The sequence below is a fragment of the Protopterus annectens genome, chromosome 2.part0, assembly GCF_019279795.1.
Source record: "Protopterus annectens isolate FY-2018-M chromosome 2.part0, PAN1.0, whole genome shotgun sequence".
NCBI classification, from domain to species: Eukaryota; Metazoa; Chordata; order Ceratodontiformes; family Protopteridae; genus Protopterus; species Protopterus annectens.
In genome coordinates, this window is record NC_056728.1 from 1275825813 (window position 1) to 1275844736 (window position 18924).

General features: G+C 42.3%; 1 protein-coding gene across 1 annotated transcript in view; it reads left to right on the forward strand.

The window, feature by feature from the left end:
• Window positions 1-18924, forward strand: part of HERC3 (HECT and RLD domain containing E3 ubiquitin protein ligase 3) — a 1624372-nt gene that overhangs the window by 1386203 nt on the left and 219245 nt on the right. The window contains exon 26 of the mRNA XM_044060395.1: window positions 9222-9435. Within this exon, the coding sequence (XP_043916330.1) occupies window positions 9222-9435 (214 nt within the window). The remainder of the gene's footprint in view (window positions 1-9221; window positions 9436-18924) is intronic.

The window sequence follows — 18924 nt, forward strand, 5'->3', positions numbered from 1 at the left end:
GAACTGATGGTTATGACGTGGTGCAGTATAATATGTCATAACCTGAGCTACCTCCATTCTAGGTGAACCCTTATAACAAACTTACACGCTTAAATTCCTATTTCTTTTAAATGCAAGTCACAGTCTGTCACCTACTACATTCTTAATCTCAGGAACTGTCGATAGTATAGACTAGTTATTTCTAATAACAGTCATGACCTGGTCTGATCTTCTATTCTGCTTCATAAAATATTTCATAGCTGTTTCGCTATTGCTAGATTTCTTACTAATATGTTTACAGAAAGAAGGTGCCCATATAGTTCTGCGCTGTAATTCAACTTTTGATCTACTCATTTATAAATTTTTCAACTTATAACTTCTGTCGAAAAACTCCATAATTTCTCCAACTTCATCAAAATTATGCTTTTCAGTATTCAGTCTGCTGGCTGTCAAAAACTGTGCATGCACCACCCCATTAAATTAGGACGTATACATTATACTAAGATCTTGTATATCTTAGTATAATGCCATCTAACTTATAAATAAAAATATCTAAAAAAAATATTCCTATTGTTCAAAAAGTCTGTTTAAATCTCAAAAATGTGTTATTTTCATGTAAATATTCCAAGAAAGATTCAAATTCTATTCCATTACCTAACAAAATTAGAAAGATATCTTCCACAAAATGTTTATAAAACAGAATAAGAGGCACAGGAACCATTGTTCCTCCTGATGAGACGAGGTGATATTAGCATAAGTATTGGAGTTCCCATTGCATCACCTTTTCATTTTGAATGGAGATATGACCAAACATAACATCATTAGAACTATATCCAACAACATACATATAGCCTCAGTCTGTTGGATGTTTTCACCATATTGGTACATAAGAATTCCCTTACTACTTGTATACCATAATCATTGGGATTGACATTAAATCGAGAATTAACATCCAAAGTCATAAAAGAAAATTATCTGTTAACATTAGACTTCTCATAATATGAATGTTACTGTTGTAAGAAAATAAAAATCAGTAGTATCTAAAATCGTAACTTTTAATACACTTGGGCAAAGATTTTAATAGTGTCTTTAAATAATTTGAGATAGATTATGTGACTCCTCCATTCCCTGAGACTATAGAATGCATGGGAGGATTGTACTTATTCTTATGTACCTCAGGAAACCCATATAATATAGGAATTATTAGTTTGGTAACTTGTATACAGGTATAATCATCTAACATGATGTCCATAAATGAATCTAAGACATCCAGGTTGTTTCCTCCTGCCGTCATTCTGTGATGATGATGATTCTGTTTATCAGAATTTGTTAGATGATAAGGTGTTAGAAAAGAAAGTTCAGCATTTCAAAGAACTGCAATGGCAACACTTTAGCTTCCAAGTGTGTATAACACTTGGGATAGTTTGGAGAGGATTGCAAGTACTGAAAATGCCAATGTATGGTAACCAGTGTTCAGTTCTGTTAAAGCAGTGGTAGGAGCTGAAGCTTAAATTTGGCCGTTATTATATGGATAAATTTTACGTAAGCCTTCCTTCCTTTTACATTCTTTCCCAAGGTCCTGCTGAAGATTCAGAAAGACTGTCCAAAGATGATGACCCCCTTTGTCGCAGTCAGCATGGGTTCTCTTTCTCTCTTTACCTAGCCAAGTGCAATCACCACAAGTTACTCCACAGGATGGTGTTGCTCCCACAAGAAAATAAATCTCTTATTCACCCAAACCTGGAGGCAGAGTCTAATGGGTTGCATGATAGGCTTCTATTTCCTTTCAGGCACCTTTACTCCGAGAACAGGCTCCAGGTAATAAAGAAGGCTAGAAAACCTGCCAAAATATAATGTTATGTTTCAAAATGAAAAAAGATTTTCTATATGATGTCACAGTAGAGGATAGAACCCATCCTAAGCGGAGTCCCTATTATCCCTTAGATTATTGTGCGAGTTGCTCAATTTAGGGCAAAATGATGCTTCTGTTAATCTGCATTTGTCACTTATTTCATTATTATTTATCTGCCAGTTGAGCTCCCTCTTTCTTTATGAAATCAAACAATTTCTTAAGTGCCTTCCACAGCAGTTCTCATGGGAAAGTTATTCCTCCTCCTCCTCCTTGGGCCCTGAACTGTGTTTTTGAAGACTTACTTTGTCACCTTTTGAATGCGTTTGTTCCACTTCCTTAAACTTTTTGACTTGAAAGACAGTTTTATCGGTGGTTTTAATCTCTGCCTAAAGATTTCTGACTTGCAGGCTCAAATCTTTTTTCCCTCTTTCTTGGTCTGTTCTAAATGCAGAGTTAGTCTTTAAGCTACCTCTGCCTTTATGCCAAAAGTTGATGTCCTTCATGGATGCATCTGCAGTCATAACAACTGGGTTGTCCTGTCGTCAGGCAGCCCTTCAGTCGGCCGGATTCCAAAGTCCGGGTCCGGCTTCGGCTGATGTCGCACTTCACCCGACGTCATCTCTGTTGGTCTTCGGGTATAAAGGCATCAGCCGACGCCATTTTCCCCAGTCTTTCTTGCCGCGTGGCGCCCGAAGCAGAAGCTGTTCGCAAGTGCCGGTCGGTCGGATCCAGAGATTACTTCTACCGAATACTACTTAAGACTTCTAAAGCTAAGTACCCGTTGGGGACTCTTTCTTGCCTCAGCCGATGTCAGAAAAAGTTAATAATTGTTTAACCTGTGGGAAACAAATACCTCATAAAGATTTCCACTCTTATTGTCTGCCTTGTTTAGGCCCAGCCCACGACGTAGCAGCCTGTTCGGCCTGTGCTTCTTTCAACCGACGAACGCTTAGGCGTCGGTCGGAGTTTGCTGAACAGTTTTTCGGTTCTGATTTTGCGTACATTATGCCGCCGGATCCTCCGACTACCCAATCTGCCAAAAACGCAAAGATAAAGACCGACACTCGCGGTCCGCGGTTTCAGCGGAAACCATGGTTAAGCAAACCGAGTGTCTCGGTTTGGCCCAAAACCGAGAAAACTGATCAAAGTACAGCTGAATCTATCTCTACAACTGAGGCCCCTGCTACCATTCTTGAATCGGCCTCAGAAATTATACCCACTACGGTGGTTGCCACTGACTTATCAGACACCATTCCCTTGGATGTCTCTACCCCAGCACGTGGTGCTGCTAGGCCTCCAGCAGCCATGTCCATTAAGGCCTTCGCCAGGGCTAAAGCAGCCAAGACTACTAAAACAGTGCCTGTTAAACCCCCTTCAACCAGGCCCTCCTCTAGTTCTCAAATGCTTACTCTGGCAGAAGATTTAATTTCATTAATTAGAGGATCTCAATCTCACCCAGAAAGGGCCTCTCAGCCCCAGAGAAGAGACCTAGGGCAGAGCCCCTGAGCCAGTGTCATCTGATGATTCAGCCGATGAATCAGACATAACTGACCAGCCAGAGGCTCCTTTCTCTAATTTTGAAGACTCTGATGCTGAAGAATCCATTCCAGCTGCTTCCCCACCAGAAGAATTTTCCTTTGGGGAAACCTTACATGCCATGCGAGAGCAGTTCCAATGGCAGCAACAGGATTTTTCAGACTCCAGAAAAAGACTTAGGACTTTTCTGCACCTTCCACAACACAGGCCCTTAGCTATACCTCCTGTTCTCTCTGTGGTGGATGATGCTTTCAATGATGTCTGCTCCGCTCCAGATTCTTTACCTCCAGCCCCTGCCAAACCAGACAGATTTTACAGGGTGCCAGACACTCATCACCACCTTTACAAGGCCCCTCTTGCAGACCCCGAAACTATATCCCAGGGTCCCAAGGCAGTAGCCGCGACCATAGCTAAAAACCCTATTCCTTCTGAAAGGGAAGCAAAGACAGATGGGGCAAAAAGGTCTACACTTCAGCTACTCTCTCAGCTAGAGCTTTAAACTGTCAGTTTCACATGATACAATACCAAGAGTTTATGCTTGATCAGTTAACTAAAAAGCTAACCACTGATGAATCTCTTGATAAGAAATATGTATTAGAAATGGTAAATAACATACAACAGGTTAGTAACCATTCCTTAAAATGTGGCTATGATGCACTGGAGGCTTCATTTAGATCAGCCATGACTGGCACAGTGATAAGAAGGCATGCATGGCTAAAGGAGCAAGCTTTACCGGATCATGTTAAAGCAAAGTTACTAGATGCTCCTATGGATAAGACAAGTTTGTTTGGTACACCTGCCCAGCAGGTTATGAAGAAAATGGAAGAAAAGGCAAAATCCGTTCAAACGGTTAAAGATTTCTTGCAGGTTCAACCCCCAAGGTTTAGCAGGAACTGGCCTGCCAAAAATTGGTCCTTTCCTGACTCCACAAGATCTCAAAGGGGCAGAAACAGACATTCCAGAGGCAGAAACCAATCCAGAGGGGGTGCCTACAGAGGACGACAGTGGCAAGGTAACAACAGAGGCACAGACACAACCACTGCCACTGCATCAACACAACCACAGTGACTTAATCCTAAATCCGCCTACCAGGGAACAAATAGCAGCTCCTCTAGGCGGAAAGTTAACCTTATTTTCAAAAAACTGGCACTATATAACAAAAGACAAGTGGATTTTACAAACCATAGATCAAGGATACCGGTTCCACTTCCACACTTTACCAATCAAAAGAGGAATGCCAAATCTACCTCCAAATCAAAAAACAGAGGCTCTACAACAGGTAATGCAGTTAGCAAACATGAGAGCTGTGGAAAAAGTGCCAACTGCAGAGCAAGGAAAGGGGTTCTACTCAAGACTATTCCTAGTTCCAAGAAAGGAAAAAGTTGGAGACCAATTCTCGACCTGTCCGCCTTAAATACATACATCATTGTCCCAAAATTCAAAATGCTGACCCTACAGCAACTTCTTCCCATGCTGGGCAAGGAGTCTTGGCTGGTAACTCTAGATCTCAAGGAGGCATACCTGCACGTCCCCATTCGACCAATCTGCAGAAGATACCTCAGATTTCTTGCAGGATCAGAGCACTATCAATTCTCAGCATTGCCCTTTGGCTTATCTACTGCCCAGAGTATTCACAAAATGCCTGGCATCAGTAATTGCCCATTGCAGACTACAGGGAATACAAATTTACCCATACCTGGACGACTGCCTGCTACAAGGGGACAACAAAAGCAAGCTGACAACAGATTTACAAAGGGTCATTTACTTGCTACAAGCACTGGGATATACAGTCAATCTACAAAAGTCAAGGCTGATACCATCCCAAACAAGGACATTCTTGGGCTGAATTGGACACAGTAAAACAAATGGCATTCCTAACTGCAGAAAAACAAAAGAACTCCTCTTTACTTCTTGGCACTAACAAAGCTGAACAAGTTAACAGCAAGAAAAGTACTGCAGGCCTTGGGCTTCATGGCATCATGCATAATCCTGGTCCCACTTGCCAGACTACATATGAGAAAACTACAGTGGTACCTAAAGAATTTATGGTCCCAACACAGTCACAGCCTAGAAACAGAAATCCCACTAATTCCATGCTTAAAACAGGAGTTCCTATGGTGGGCTCAGGCATGCCAGACAAACCCAGGCCTACCCTTTCGCAGATGTCAAGCAAGCCAGACCATCACAACAGACGCTTCAGACCTAGGATGGGGGACCCACATGCTGGACAAATGCGTGCAAGGATTGTGGACACAGGATCAACTTCACCTGCACATCAACCTAAAAGAAATGCTGGCAGTAAAACTGGCAATCCAAAGGTTCAGGCCATTTCTCAAAGAGGGCCAGTTGATGATAAGGACAGACAACACCACAGTCATGTGGTACATCAACAAGCAGGGAGGCACTCATTCATACCCCCTATGCAGAATGACTTTGGAGCTGTGGAACCTGGCACTCAGCTACAACATCCAGTTACAGGCAATTTTTGTACCGGGAAAAGAAAATATTCTAGCAGACATATTAAGCAGAACCACATCGGATGCCCACGAATGGAAACTGCACCTGGACATTTTCAAGACCATCTCAAAGAAATGGGGAATGCCTCAGATAGATCTATTTGCATCACCTCTCAATCACCAGCTCAAAAAATTCTGCACAAGGACATTACACCCACTGGCATGGAAAGTGGATTCGCTCTCCTTCAGCTGGAAAGGCCTGACAGCATATGCATTCCCACCTCTTCCCTTGATACACAAAGTATTACTAAAAATCAAGGAAGAACGTCCAAGGATAATCCTGATAGCTCCAAACTGGCCAAGACAACACTGGTACCCACTGCTGAGGAGCATGTCTCAGAACAATATGTGGCCAATACCCTGATGCCTTTGATGCTAACTCAGAACAACTACAGCATCATACATCCAAACCTAAAAACGTTGCAACTGACTGCATGGAACATCACATAGCAACAGCTAACCCAGAACTTTCCCAAAGAGTTAAAGACATTATTCTTGAAGCACGCAGACCTTCAACAAGAAGGAACTATGCTGGAAAATGGAAAAGGTTTGTCATTTGGAGTACTGAAAGAGGAAAAGATGTGTCAAACATAGATATGCCTAACATTCTAGAGTATCTGGCCGGACTTCTTCATTCAGGCTTGTCCTACTCCTCCATCAAGATACATGCATCAGCTATTTCAGCAGAATACAGCTTTGATCCACCTGTTTTTTCGCACCCTTTGCTCAGGCAGTTCCTCAGAGGAATCAAGAATGTAAAACCTCCAAGGAAACCACCTTTGCCAGCTTGGGACTTAAACTTTGTGCTAGAAAAGTTGACACTATCACCTTTTGAACCAGCAGCAACAGCAGACCTACAACACCTGTCATGGAAAACTGCTTTCCTACTGGCAATTACTTCAGCAAGGAGGGTTTCAGAGCTACAGGCCTTAATGGCAGTGCAACCCTTCCTAATCTTCCACCAAGATAGAGTGTCCATGAGGACTAATCCTACATTTATGCCTAAGGTGGTATCCAGAGTGTCTTTAAACCAGGCAATCCACCTACCTACCTTCTTTCCCAACCCACAAAACAGAGGGGAAAGAATACTGCATACCTTGGATATACATAGACAGCTACGCTACTACTTGGACAGAACAAAAAATAGCAGAAAGACTGACCAACTTTTTGTAGCCTATGCAACAGGAAGGGAAGGAAAAGCTATTTCCAAACAGACAATCTCCAAATGGATAGGAAATTGCATACGATTCTGTTACTCCTTCCATGGAAAACCAATTCCACAGAACATAAGACCTCATTCTACAAGGGCAACAGCCACTACCACAGCCTTCTTACGAGGAGTGGCAACCAAAGACATTATTGAGGCGGCTACTTGGACCTCCGTGCATACATTTGCCAAGCATTATAACTTACCTCTATATTCCAGATCCCGAGCAGGGTTTGCCACTGCTGTACTGCAAGGGATCCTAAACACACCATAATCTAGTTTTATCCTCCTCCCTAGTTGGCTATGGTATTCTACCCAGTTGTTATGACTGCAGATGCATCCATGAAGGACATAGTACAGTTTTGTACCTACCATAAATGTAGATGTCCGAACTGGATAGCATCTGCAGTCAGGATTACCCTCCTCCTTTCCCTCTGTGGTACTCCTAGGGTATTTTACCCTCCTAATAGCTAGCTGGTGGGGAGTCTTTATGGTGTATTTGTTTGTATATATGTACATACATGCTTATTTTTGTGTTTACCTCTATCTTTTTGGAAACATTGGCATCTATCCAAATTTTAGCCTCCAAGAGGGCTACTGGCATCTGGGGCAAGAAACACTGAGGAAAATGGCGTCGGCTGATGCCTTTATACCCAAAGACCAACAGAGATGACGTCGGGTGAAGTGCGACATCAGCCGAAGCCGGACCCGGACTTTGGAATCCGGCCGACTGAAGGGCTGCCTGACGACAGGACAACCCAGTTGTTATGACTGCAGATGCTATCCAGTTCGGACATCTACATTTATGGTAGGTACAAAACTGTACTTTACAGAAAGTCAAACCCATCCTTGCCCCTGTCTTGTTTTCTCAGCCCCAAAACAAATGATACAGAATCTTGCACTTGTTGGTTGTCCACAGACCACTGAAATTCTATTTATAAATGACAACTGTTAGAAAATCAGATCAGCTTTTTATCTCTTTTGAGAGAAAAAAAAGTTAGGCCATCCAGTCTTTAAACAAACCATTTCAAGGTGATTCTTTCTCCATTTCCTTCTGTTATTCCTTCCATGAAAAATCATTTCAGAGACAGCTGAAAGCCCATTTTTACAAGAGCTATGGCTTCGGAAGCCTTTTTCGCAGGCCATGATTATAAGTCCATTCTAGAGACAACTACCTGGTCTTCTTTTCTCACTTTCAGAAAACATTGCAAGTTTGATGCCTTTTCCAGAATCAGAGCAGAGTTTGCCATAACAATTCTTCACTGTTAACTGGATTCCCATCTCTGTTCCATTTCTCCTAAAAGCTTTAGAGATTGTCCTGAGTCAGGAATGCTGTAAAAGTGATCTAATGAAGAACATCTTACGTTTGTGTAAGACCTTACATTAACAGTAGATGTTTGACTACATCACTGTTGTACATTTACTCACCTTCCTTCCCAGTTTCTTTTCTTTTTCTACGTGACTGAGGTTGAACCCCATGTACCCACCCCCCTTTTTCATTCATTACTGTCTCGATCTTCCATGAGTATTGACTTCTGCTTTTTGTCTGAGGATTTTTGCAAACATATGTCCCATAAGTACTAACATATACTCTTGTGCATAGTTAGTAGATCAGATGTATAGTATGAGAGAAGTATGTAGGCTTTTGTAAACTGTCTGGATCTACAGTATTCTTGGAAGGATACGTCCCACAAGTCAGGAATACTAAAACTATGATCCGGTCAAACATCTACTGTTATGGTAAGGTTTTGCACAACTTTACTTTCTGATCGTCAGGGTTAATGACATTTTCAGGTCCATGGTGTACTGTCCTTGATGATGTTTTCCCATTTTCCTTTACAGCAACAGTGGCTTGCATCTAGTGAGGTGCATCCATGTCACATTGTTATGGCATTCTTTGTTCTGTGCCATATTGCCTAAGCAAGCAAATCACTTATTTACAGGTTAGAGTTCTCATTGCTTATAAATGTATCAAATGTATTCTCAGAATGAAATTATGATAATGTTATAATTGTTAAATAGTGGGAAATTAAGGCTGACGTTATTGTTAACTAGTCAGCAATGTATTTATAATTCAAAGAAACTGCAAAACCTGTCAGAGTAAAGCAGAGTCATAAGAGGTATTATGCAGTAATTACAAGGATGGTTTTTTTTATTTCAGACAGGAATTTGTAGATGCCTACGTGAACTATATCTTCAATCTGGCCATTTCTGAATGGTACTCTGCATTTTCTAGTGGCTTCTTGAAAGTCTGTGGAGGAAAGGTGCTAGAGCTGTTTCAGCCTTCTGAGCTGAAAGCCATGGTCGTAGGAAGCAGCAATTATAACTGGGAAGAACTAGAAACTGTAAGCACACATTTTTCTGCAATGGTTTGGTAAACCAAAATTTGAACACTTAACCACAAGCGTGATCATTGCTTTTGTGTGTGCAGTGAGTGTTAAATTTTTGATCTTGAGCATATGTAAGTTAATAGGTATGTACTAGGCCGTGGTCCAGTAGAATATTAAGTAGCCAGACATTGCAATTACCACTACTTGCTACCCCTGTCTGTAATTGCCTGAAAGGACAGCTTAGGGATGTACTTACAGATTCCCATCCAGTCATTGAGGTTGGTCTCAGAGGTAGAGTGTCCCTTTATTTGACCTAGAGTTGGATGTTATTCTGTGGTAGGGTATCCTTATTCTTTAGAAAAGACATCAGTAGTTTCTGTTTGCATTGCAGTGTGCTTTCAGCAGATATTGGTGGTTATTCCCAATTTTGCATATGTAAGAGGTCTGGCTGAACTGGGCCCTATAACTTATAAGCCAAACAGAAGCCTCCATACAAGTCTGTAGGAAACCGTATTTAGTGACAGGACTTTTAGATGCTCTTTGTGACTAAAGAGCTCATGTTTGAGATCTTTGTGGCCAGGAATCTTTGTAGCTCCTTTAGTTGTGTAATATGTTTGGATAGGTACATGCCAAAGGGGATGCTGTATTCTGTGTTTGTGCCTGATTTGGGGAAGTGTAGTGGGGGGGGGGGGGGGGGCAGTCACTTCCTTGGAACTTTTAATAATTAGTTGAACTGAGTCAAAGACTTTCCTACTAAGGTCTGTGGAGAGTTTGTTGTCACAAACATGCCTAGGTCTCTAATGATACCTACTTTGACGGTGGTATCATTAATATGATAAGTGCATGGGGTAGTCTGACTTTCCAAAGAGCTCAATAGTGTTTTTATCTCAAGTTTAGTGTCTTAAAGTCAGGAATTTGTGAGTTATGCCTGTTACAGAATATGGGTGTCATCTGGAGAATTAATGACAGCACAGAGTTTGCAGTCATCAACCAGCTTTGTTAGCAAGAGACAAATATATGGCAAAGAGGAGTGAACCAAAAACAGAACTCTGCAGCACTCTGCTGGTGACATGTCTTTTTGAGCAAATTGTATCCCTAATCCTAGCTGTCTGGGAATCTTTGAGTCATTTATTACTTATCCCTAATGTTTTGCCCTTCTAATTGACTCATTACACCCAAACAACTTTCCCTCTTGCACTTGAATCAGTATGTCCCTTTTCACCCCCAAACAACACTTCTCATCTTGCTCTTTTTCCAACTATCCCAATCCACCACTCTAACCATCTCCCATCCTCTGTATATACCTATGTTATAAACCTGCTAGATACACCAATTTGGAACGGGCAGCCTAAATAGAAGTAATCCTATACCCTGCTCTCTGTCATATGCTGTTATCACTGTCCTATCTACTACTACTATCTCCCCTCCCCCCTACATAATTTTATAACTTTATTTCATTATATCTCTTGGAACTTTTTGCATACCTATGCAGTGCTAAAATCTCTCTTCCTAAATAATTTTAGAATTACTTTCATTACATATCTTGAAAAACTTGCAAACCTTTATTTGCTGAAATGTAAGAAAACTAAGCTTTACAACAATGTTTTCCCTTCTGCAGTATCAATCCATTTTCTTCCTTTAAGATTTTACAGCTGGAACAGCTGTATAGACTTAGAACTGTTGATGTAAATACTTTACTTGTATATACCTGTCTTGTAATTTTTTTTCTTTTTTCATGAGAAATTAACTATTTTTCTGAGAACTGTCTGAAATTCACTTGTTAACATAAAGGTACTGTAATGGAGCTTTTCTCCCCAGTCCTGTGCTGCAAATGGGCTTAACCCAGTTGGACTTTCCCAGTCAACAAAAACAAATAAATTTAGATATCTACAGTAGATTGCATAAGGGATAATTAAGCAAGCAAACTTGTCAATACAAGCTTGTGGGATTGCACCAAAGACATTAACAAGATCCAAGTATTCAGTGCATACCAGTTAACCATAATCTAGTTTTTCAATTAACATTTTCAAGTTCACCAGATTTAATAGGCAGGGCTTAGGTTTCACAAACCAGTACTGATTCTTGGGTCTTCCTGCCTGCAATGGACCTGATTTCCAGAGTCTTTCCATCATCCCTAGCCAATGGATGTATGACATCTGCACATTGGGGTATAAGAAGGGTGTCCGTTGGCACCACCTTCAATTCTTTCTAGCAGTGCAGTACGATATGCTTCACTTTTATTCAGAATGCTTGCAGTCCATTGTTTGGCTCAGTTTTCTAGAGAATCTGCTCTTCCAGTTAGATAAGTACCTTGTTGGATAATTTTTTCTATCAATTTAATGTTCAAAAAGTCAGTTGCTTGAGGTGTGGGAAGCAAATCTTGCATAACGATTTTCACTCATTTTGTGTGTTCTGCTTGGGTCCTCAGCACGACATCTCTAATTGTCCTAACTATGTAAAAATGCCATGTGAACACCCTAAAATGTGTGGGCCAAGCTATCAGTTGCTCATATGGAATCTTCCTCTTAGGTTTCCCTGGTGGTGTCACTTTCCACTGTACCCCAGAGCTTTCCCAAACTCCAGCATTGGCTAGCATCATTCCAAAGAAATGGAAAGACAGAAAGATCAGGGGCCCAGACACTTTCAGGAAAGATCTAACTTTAGTCCATAAGTCAGCCAACCCAGGTGAAACATCTATTGGTCAGTGACTCCTAGGCCCGAACCCTCTGGCAAGACACCTCGGGAGGTCACCATGATCTCCTGCCTACCCACAAATGTTACCACAGTAAGTCTGAGGTCACAACAGCAGGCCTCAGCTTCAAACATCTGCATTGTAAGTCTCAAGGGAAGCACCCTGTGAACCTCAACTACTGAAACCTTGAAGTTGCTATTGGATGACTGCAACCTCAGATCATCCCTTTTAAATAGAAGCACAAACCGAAGTAAACCACTTTTTTCACCACCACCACCCCCCCCCCCCCGAGAGTCCTCTCGTACTTCTGCTACTAAAGCCTCCCCATCCAAAAGAAGGAAGGAAGGTGGCCTTTCAGGAAGATGCAGATTCATCTAGCTCAGATGATGAGATGTATTCCTCTGTACACCTGCTCCCACAAACTTAACCTAGATTCAGAATCTGACACCCTCTCTTCCAGGCCCCACCCCACCCCACAAGACTTTTCCTTCAGAGATGCCCTTCTTAAAATGAATGAGGCTTTCAGTTAGGAAAGCAAACCGTTCTCACAAGTTCAGGCCCGTTACAGGGAACTAAGTTTGGCTTCTAACAAGCCATTGGCTATTCCTCCTGTACACAAGTACTGGATGATGTCTTTGAATACTTTGCTTTACATCTTGATTCTTTACTTCCTGTTCCTAGGAAACCAGACAGGTTTTACAGAATGCTTGAATCTCACAAGCACCTTTGCAAAAATCCAAAGGCTTGACCCTTCAGTATTCTCCACTGACACCACAAAAGGTGTACCTAAGGGACCAACCAGTCATCACTTAACTTAATGATAGGGGAAAGTAGACTATTAGATTTGTAAAAAAAGCTTATACCTCTGCCACCCTAGCAGTAAGAGCTTTGAATCGATAATTCCATATGCTAAATTACTATTAATCTTCCAGTGCAAAATTCTAGCTAAGGCGGACTCTTTTGTGTTTAGAACCTTATCAAAATAATTTCAGGAGACAGCAAGAGAATCTTTACAAGCCTCCAGACACTCTCTAAAATGTGGCTGTGACATCTTAGATGTATCATGCAGAGCAGCTACCACAGGTTCTGTCATTTTCAGATGTGCATGGATCAGGACCCAGGCCCTGTCAGATCAGGTAAAGGCTGAACTACTGGATGCTCCATTCCTTTTTGGACCTCCAGCTGATCATGTTTTTGAGAAGCTGGATAAAAAAAAGGAAAGCAAATAAACTGTCACATAATTTTATCTGTGTCCAACACCAAGGAAGAGTAGGAATTACCCTTCAAGAGCTTGGCCTTTCCCCCTTGACAAGACAAGGGGAGGCCTCCTCATAGCAAGAGACCCAGACAGTCCAGGAAATGGCAACCAGAACCATCACATGGAACAGTGAATTCCAAAAGAGCCCACCTAGCACTGAGACCAGCTGTGACCATGTTCAACCCCAGCCCCCCATACCCCTCTCCTCCAAACCTCTGGCAGATAGACTGTTCTTCCTAACTAAATGGAAAACCATTACCAGGAATCAATGGGTCTTCAGCATCGTAGAAAATGGGTACTGCATCCAGTTCAGAGAAACTGAGCAATCCAAAACCACCAAAAGAGCATTAAAGCCTCTTGCCACCTATCTTTTGTAATCTCAGCCTGTCCCTCCAGGTCAAGAGTAGCAAGGCTGCTACTCAAGGATATTTCTAGTTCCAAGAAAGAAAGGCACCTGGAGGCCCATCTTGGACCTCTCAAAGCTAAATAAGTTTCTCACCTTCCCAAAGTTCATAATGCCGAAGTTGCAAAACGACTGCCCATGATCTTCCAAGATTCCTTCATGGTCACTCTAGATCTAAAAAATGCTTACCTAGCAGACTGCCACAAAAAATATGTATGATTTGTTGCACAGACTCTCACTTCCAGTTCTGTGCCTTACCATTTGGGCTGTCCACTGCTCCTAGAGTTTTCACAAAATGTTTACCTCCTCTAATAGCACATTGCAGAACTCTGAAAGATCATATTTACCTCTTAGACAACATTTTCATTCAGTGAAAAATCCACAGCAGAGACCCTAGACACCTTGCAGATCACTGTAGACTGCTTTCCGCAGACAGGTCTCACCTTAAATCTTCAAAAGTCACAAACCCTTCCTCAACCAAGTGTCTTCTTTCTGGGAGCCCTCATAGATGTAGTGCAGCAAAAAACCTTCATTCCCTAAGACAAGATAGCTTTCTTGGGAGGCAACCTGCCCAGTCTGCTTCCAAAACAACCCCTCAGCAAGGAAATTCCTGAGGATTCTGGGACATATGACATCCTGCATTCTCATGAGCCCACTTGCAAAGTTAAACATGAGGAAACTTCACTGGTTCCTAAAAAATGTTTGGTATCAGCATTTTCAGCCCCTGGAACCCTTACTGCCTCTCCTTCCATGCCTGAAGGAGCTCCTGTGGTGGCAGAACATGGGGGCAAATTCCTCTTTACCAGAAGTAGACAAGTCCATTACCATAGACAGTTCAGACATAGCTTGGGGAGCCCACTTAGGTACCCTGAAAGTGTAAGACATCTGGACACCTCAGTAGAGAAAACTTCATATAAATCCGAAGGAACTGCTGGCAGTCTACCTGACCGTTAAGGCATTTCAGCAGAAGACCAGGGACCCTGTAGATCTGGACAGACAACACCACAGTGATGGGGTGCATATGCAAGGGGGAGCACTGTCCTACCCTTTATGCAGCCTTTCGGAGAAGATTTGAATGCCTGCTCAAAAACTACTACTAACCCTCATAGCTTCTTATATTCCAGGTCAGAGCAATAACATCACAGATTCTCTAAGCAGGGAGTTTCTAGACCACCAATGAATGGATGCTGAAGAGAGCAGTCTTCTGAAACTAACTCTGCATTGGGGGGAATCCCCTCAAGAGTCCTGCTTGTCTCTCACTACAGCAAACTACAGAAGTTCTGCTCCAGAACTCAACAGACAGGGACTTGGAAAATGGATGTTTTGTCTTTCACATGGACAAACTGGTTTCTGTATGCATTCCCACTCTTGCCTCTGATCCCCAGGGTACTAATAAAAGTCAGGGCAGACTGATCCAGCATGATCCTAGTGGCCTCCTCCTGGACAGGGCAATACTGGTTCTCCCTTCTCTTGACCCTCAGAGAGGGGGGAGATTTCGCACCCTACCTTAGGAAGGTGATCTCAGCCAGGCCAAGGGATCTGTTTTTGATCCTCGCCTTGCCACACTCAGGTTATCTGCGTGGAGGGATTGAGTTTTGACACCAAGGAATGCTTCCTGTCCCAAGAATGTGCTTTCCATTGTAAGGGAAGCAAGAAATCCCAATACCAGAAATCACACCTGACAAAATGGAAGAGATTTTTGACCTAATGTCACAGCAACAACACCAACCCTTCTCAAGCAGACATCAATTCAGGCTTGCAGTACCTGCCAGGCCTGTTTAGGCAGGGACTTTCCTACTCCAACATTAATGTATATGCCTCTGCCATAATCAGCTTGCCTGCAAAGTGCTTCACCTAGCTTCTCACACTCCCACATGAAGCTTTTCCTAAAAGGGGTAATTCACTTGAGACCACCCAGAAGGTGCCTGGCATCTAAGTTGTGTGTTAGAGAAACTAACCTTGCCCCCCCCCCCGAACCTGTTTCCACTGCTTCTCTAAAGATGCTCACATGGAAGATCACTTTTCTTATAGCTATCCCATCAGCAATAAGGGTTTCAGAGCTACAAGCCCTCCTGTGTGAAGAACCTTTCACTTTCTTTGACAGGGTTAGAAATAAACCCACCCTTTATGCCTAAGATGGTATCAGAACTTACCCTAAAACAGACTGTCCACCTACCAGTCTTCTTTCTAAATCCATAGAACAGGGTGGATCAAGTAGTTCATTCCGTGGATGTGCACAAGCAGACCAGGTATGATCTATCTATCTATTTATTTATTTATTTATTTATTCTAGACAGGACAAAAAACCCTAATAGACAGAGCAATTACTGGTGGCTTTTGCAGTGGGTAAATTGGGCAGGCCTTTTTCCAAACAAACCATTTAAAAATGGATAGCAAACTGCATTAAGTTCTGCTACTCACACCATGGAAAAGATCTTCCTGGGCATTTTAAAGCTCACGGCACCAAGCATGTGACAACTAACACTGCTTTCTTCAAATGAGTCCCTACCCAGGCCATCCTGGAGTCAGTCACATGGAACTCCATGCATACCTTTTTAAAACACTATAACCTAGGAAATGTTTCAAGAGCTGGAGCAGGTTTTGCTTCTGCCATCCTCCAAAACCTTATTTTCTAGGGTCATACACTTGACCTACCACCCACCTGATACCTTTGGGAATCCTCCCAAGAATCAGTACTGCAACATTGACAATGGAGACATAGTACAGTTGCATCCCACTTACCACAATTGCATATGTTTGAGTAGAGCAGTGTTGCAGTACATACACCCACCCTCCAAACCCTCCCTCTGCTGACCGCTTTTCTCCCTCTTGCTTAGGTGCAAGGCATAGGGGAGATGTACGATTGAAATCATTGTTGCAGTATTCTTAACATAGGGATTTTCATATACTGATGTCAGGGCAGGGTAACAAAGCGTTACCTTCTTGAGAGCGAACATCTGGCGCATGACCTCAGCCTGTATGCATCTGGTTATATAGGTAGATGTGTGCACGAGTACCACAGACTATCTTGTTACCAGTCCAAACACAGGTCATGCATCCTTTGGACTTGATCTTCATTGGATAATTGATACTGTTGCTTTACTTTGCTTTATCATAGTTCATATAACTGTCCCATTGGGGAACCTTCCTTTTTCAAGTATTTTGATTATGTCGATTTCTGTTATTAGATGACAGTTAGGAGGGGTAAGTTTGAGTGCAGTAGGCAGATCCCATACAAGGACTTGCACACCAAGTGTCTTTTTTTGTTTTGGGCTGGAACATGACTATAAAATCTGCTCCATTTGCCAGTCATTTGTTCATAAAACCCTTTTGTCAAGGTTTTCCTCCCTGAATGCTTTCCTAGAAACTCAGTGTCTTAAACACCTGACCCAAGTCAAAATGGTGGAATCCGCTGAATGTGATGTCACCCTTCTACCTAAGGAAAAAAAAAAAAAAAACAGAGATGCATTGCAAGCTTGCATCTCTAATTTAGATGCACCCTGTGAAGTTACAGATCTGAAGTCCATTGGATACTATTTACGTTTTGCACTACCAAGACCCCATCAGAGGCCACTATGTCTCCTGAGGCCTTGCAGGCAGAGGATGTCTCCAGCAAACCAAGTCTCATTATTTCAGAGGGCCTACATGGAGTGCCTCTTATCATTGTCAGGGAAAGATATTCCTGATATTCTGGTCGAAGCGCACCAAGGTTGAAAATTTCTGAGACTAGTTTAGGTGGATGTCACATGTAGAAAGAAAACTATAAATGTAATCTATCCTACAATTTCCAAAGAAAAAGGATGGACTTCTCTCAGGGCGTATTCAAGGCAGTCATGGCCCTGAAAACACCTTCCTTCCTATGTGTGTCACAGCTCATACCACAAAGACGCTCAAGATTCCTCTTCCTCTGAGGAACAAGATGTAGATTCTGATCACTCCCTGGATTGTTCCTCACAGATGCATTTCCCTAAACAGCTTTCCTCTGATGAAGGGGGCTCTCTCTGTCTCTCTCAACTCCTATACTGAGGAAGACTCTTTTGGGGAAACCATCCAGAATATAATGAGATATTTTGAAAGGCAAACTAAGCAAATCTCAGATGTTCAAAAGAAATGCTACAGTCTCCAGGAAATGGACGCTGCAGCCCCCTTTCCAGTCCATCCAGTATTAGATGCATATTCTGGCTCCTTTCATTCTACATCTTCAACTCCTGATTCTCAACCTCCAGTACCTAAAAGGCAGTGCCTGATGAACTAAAATACCTATAAACATCCTATGGCTGACCCAGCAACTGTCTCCCTCTCCTAAGACAAGCCTTCTAAACTTCTCTACAGTGCTAAATTCCTCCCCACTGATGAGGATAGTAGGGCTGTGGATAGGTGGAGTAAGAAGTTCTACACCTCTGCCACACTAGATGCAGATGACTTAATATTTGCTGTAGGTCCTGCAGTCTCTAAATAAGGTCATGTCAGACATGTAATCTGTTGATTCTAAGTAACAAACACAGATCTTAATGTTGTAAGCAACTCAAATTGCGAGGCATAGCATCAAATGAAGCTATGATGCCGTGGAAGCCTCTTCCGGGGCTGTAGCCACAGGTACAGTCATTAGACATTCTGCTTGGTTTTGCAGCCAACCCATCCCCGAGAACTTCTTATCTAAAATTCTAAATTCTGTGTTAGACAAAGACCTCCTGTTTGGTCCTGAAGTTGCAAAACTGTCAAAGCCTTACAAGAGCAGGGGTAGACAATGAAGGACTGTAGGCAAATTTGATTTTCTTCAGTCCCTTGATACTACAGGAACTACCCAGCTACATCCACTTCCTTTATTAAGAGGGACCCTCAACCCACTCAAAAACAAAAACACCTAGAAAGAGATTCTCAGACAACCCACGTAGGGAATATCCTTTGGGGGAGGCCTCCATTTGGAAGCAAAAACTGTGACTACCTTTCCAACTACACCTCTCCCTTCCTCAATCCTCCACCCTATTTTACAAAAAAGTCTTTCTGCATACCTCTCTTTCTGAGAAATAGACAGGACCCATTTGTCTGTGGTTACTATCATCAAAGAAGGCTAGGCCATGTCATGGAACACATCCCCATGTGGGTTTCATGGCAGCTGCCATTCCAGTGGTTTCTTTAGCCAGACTACAT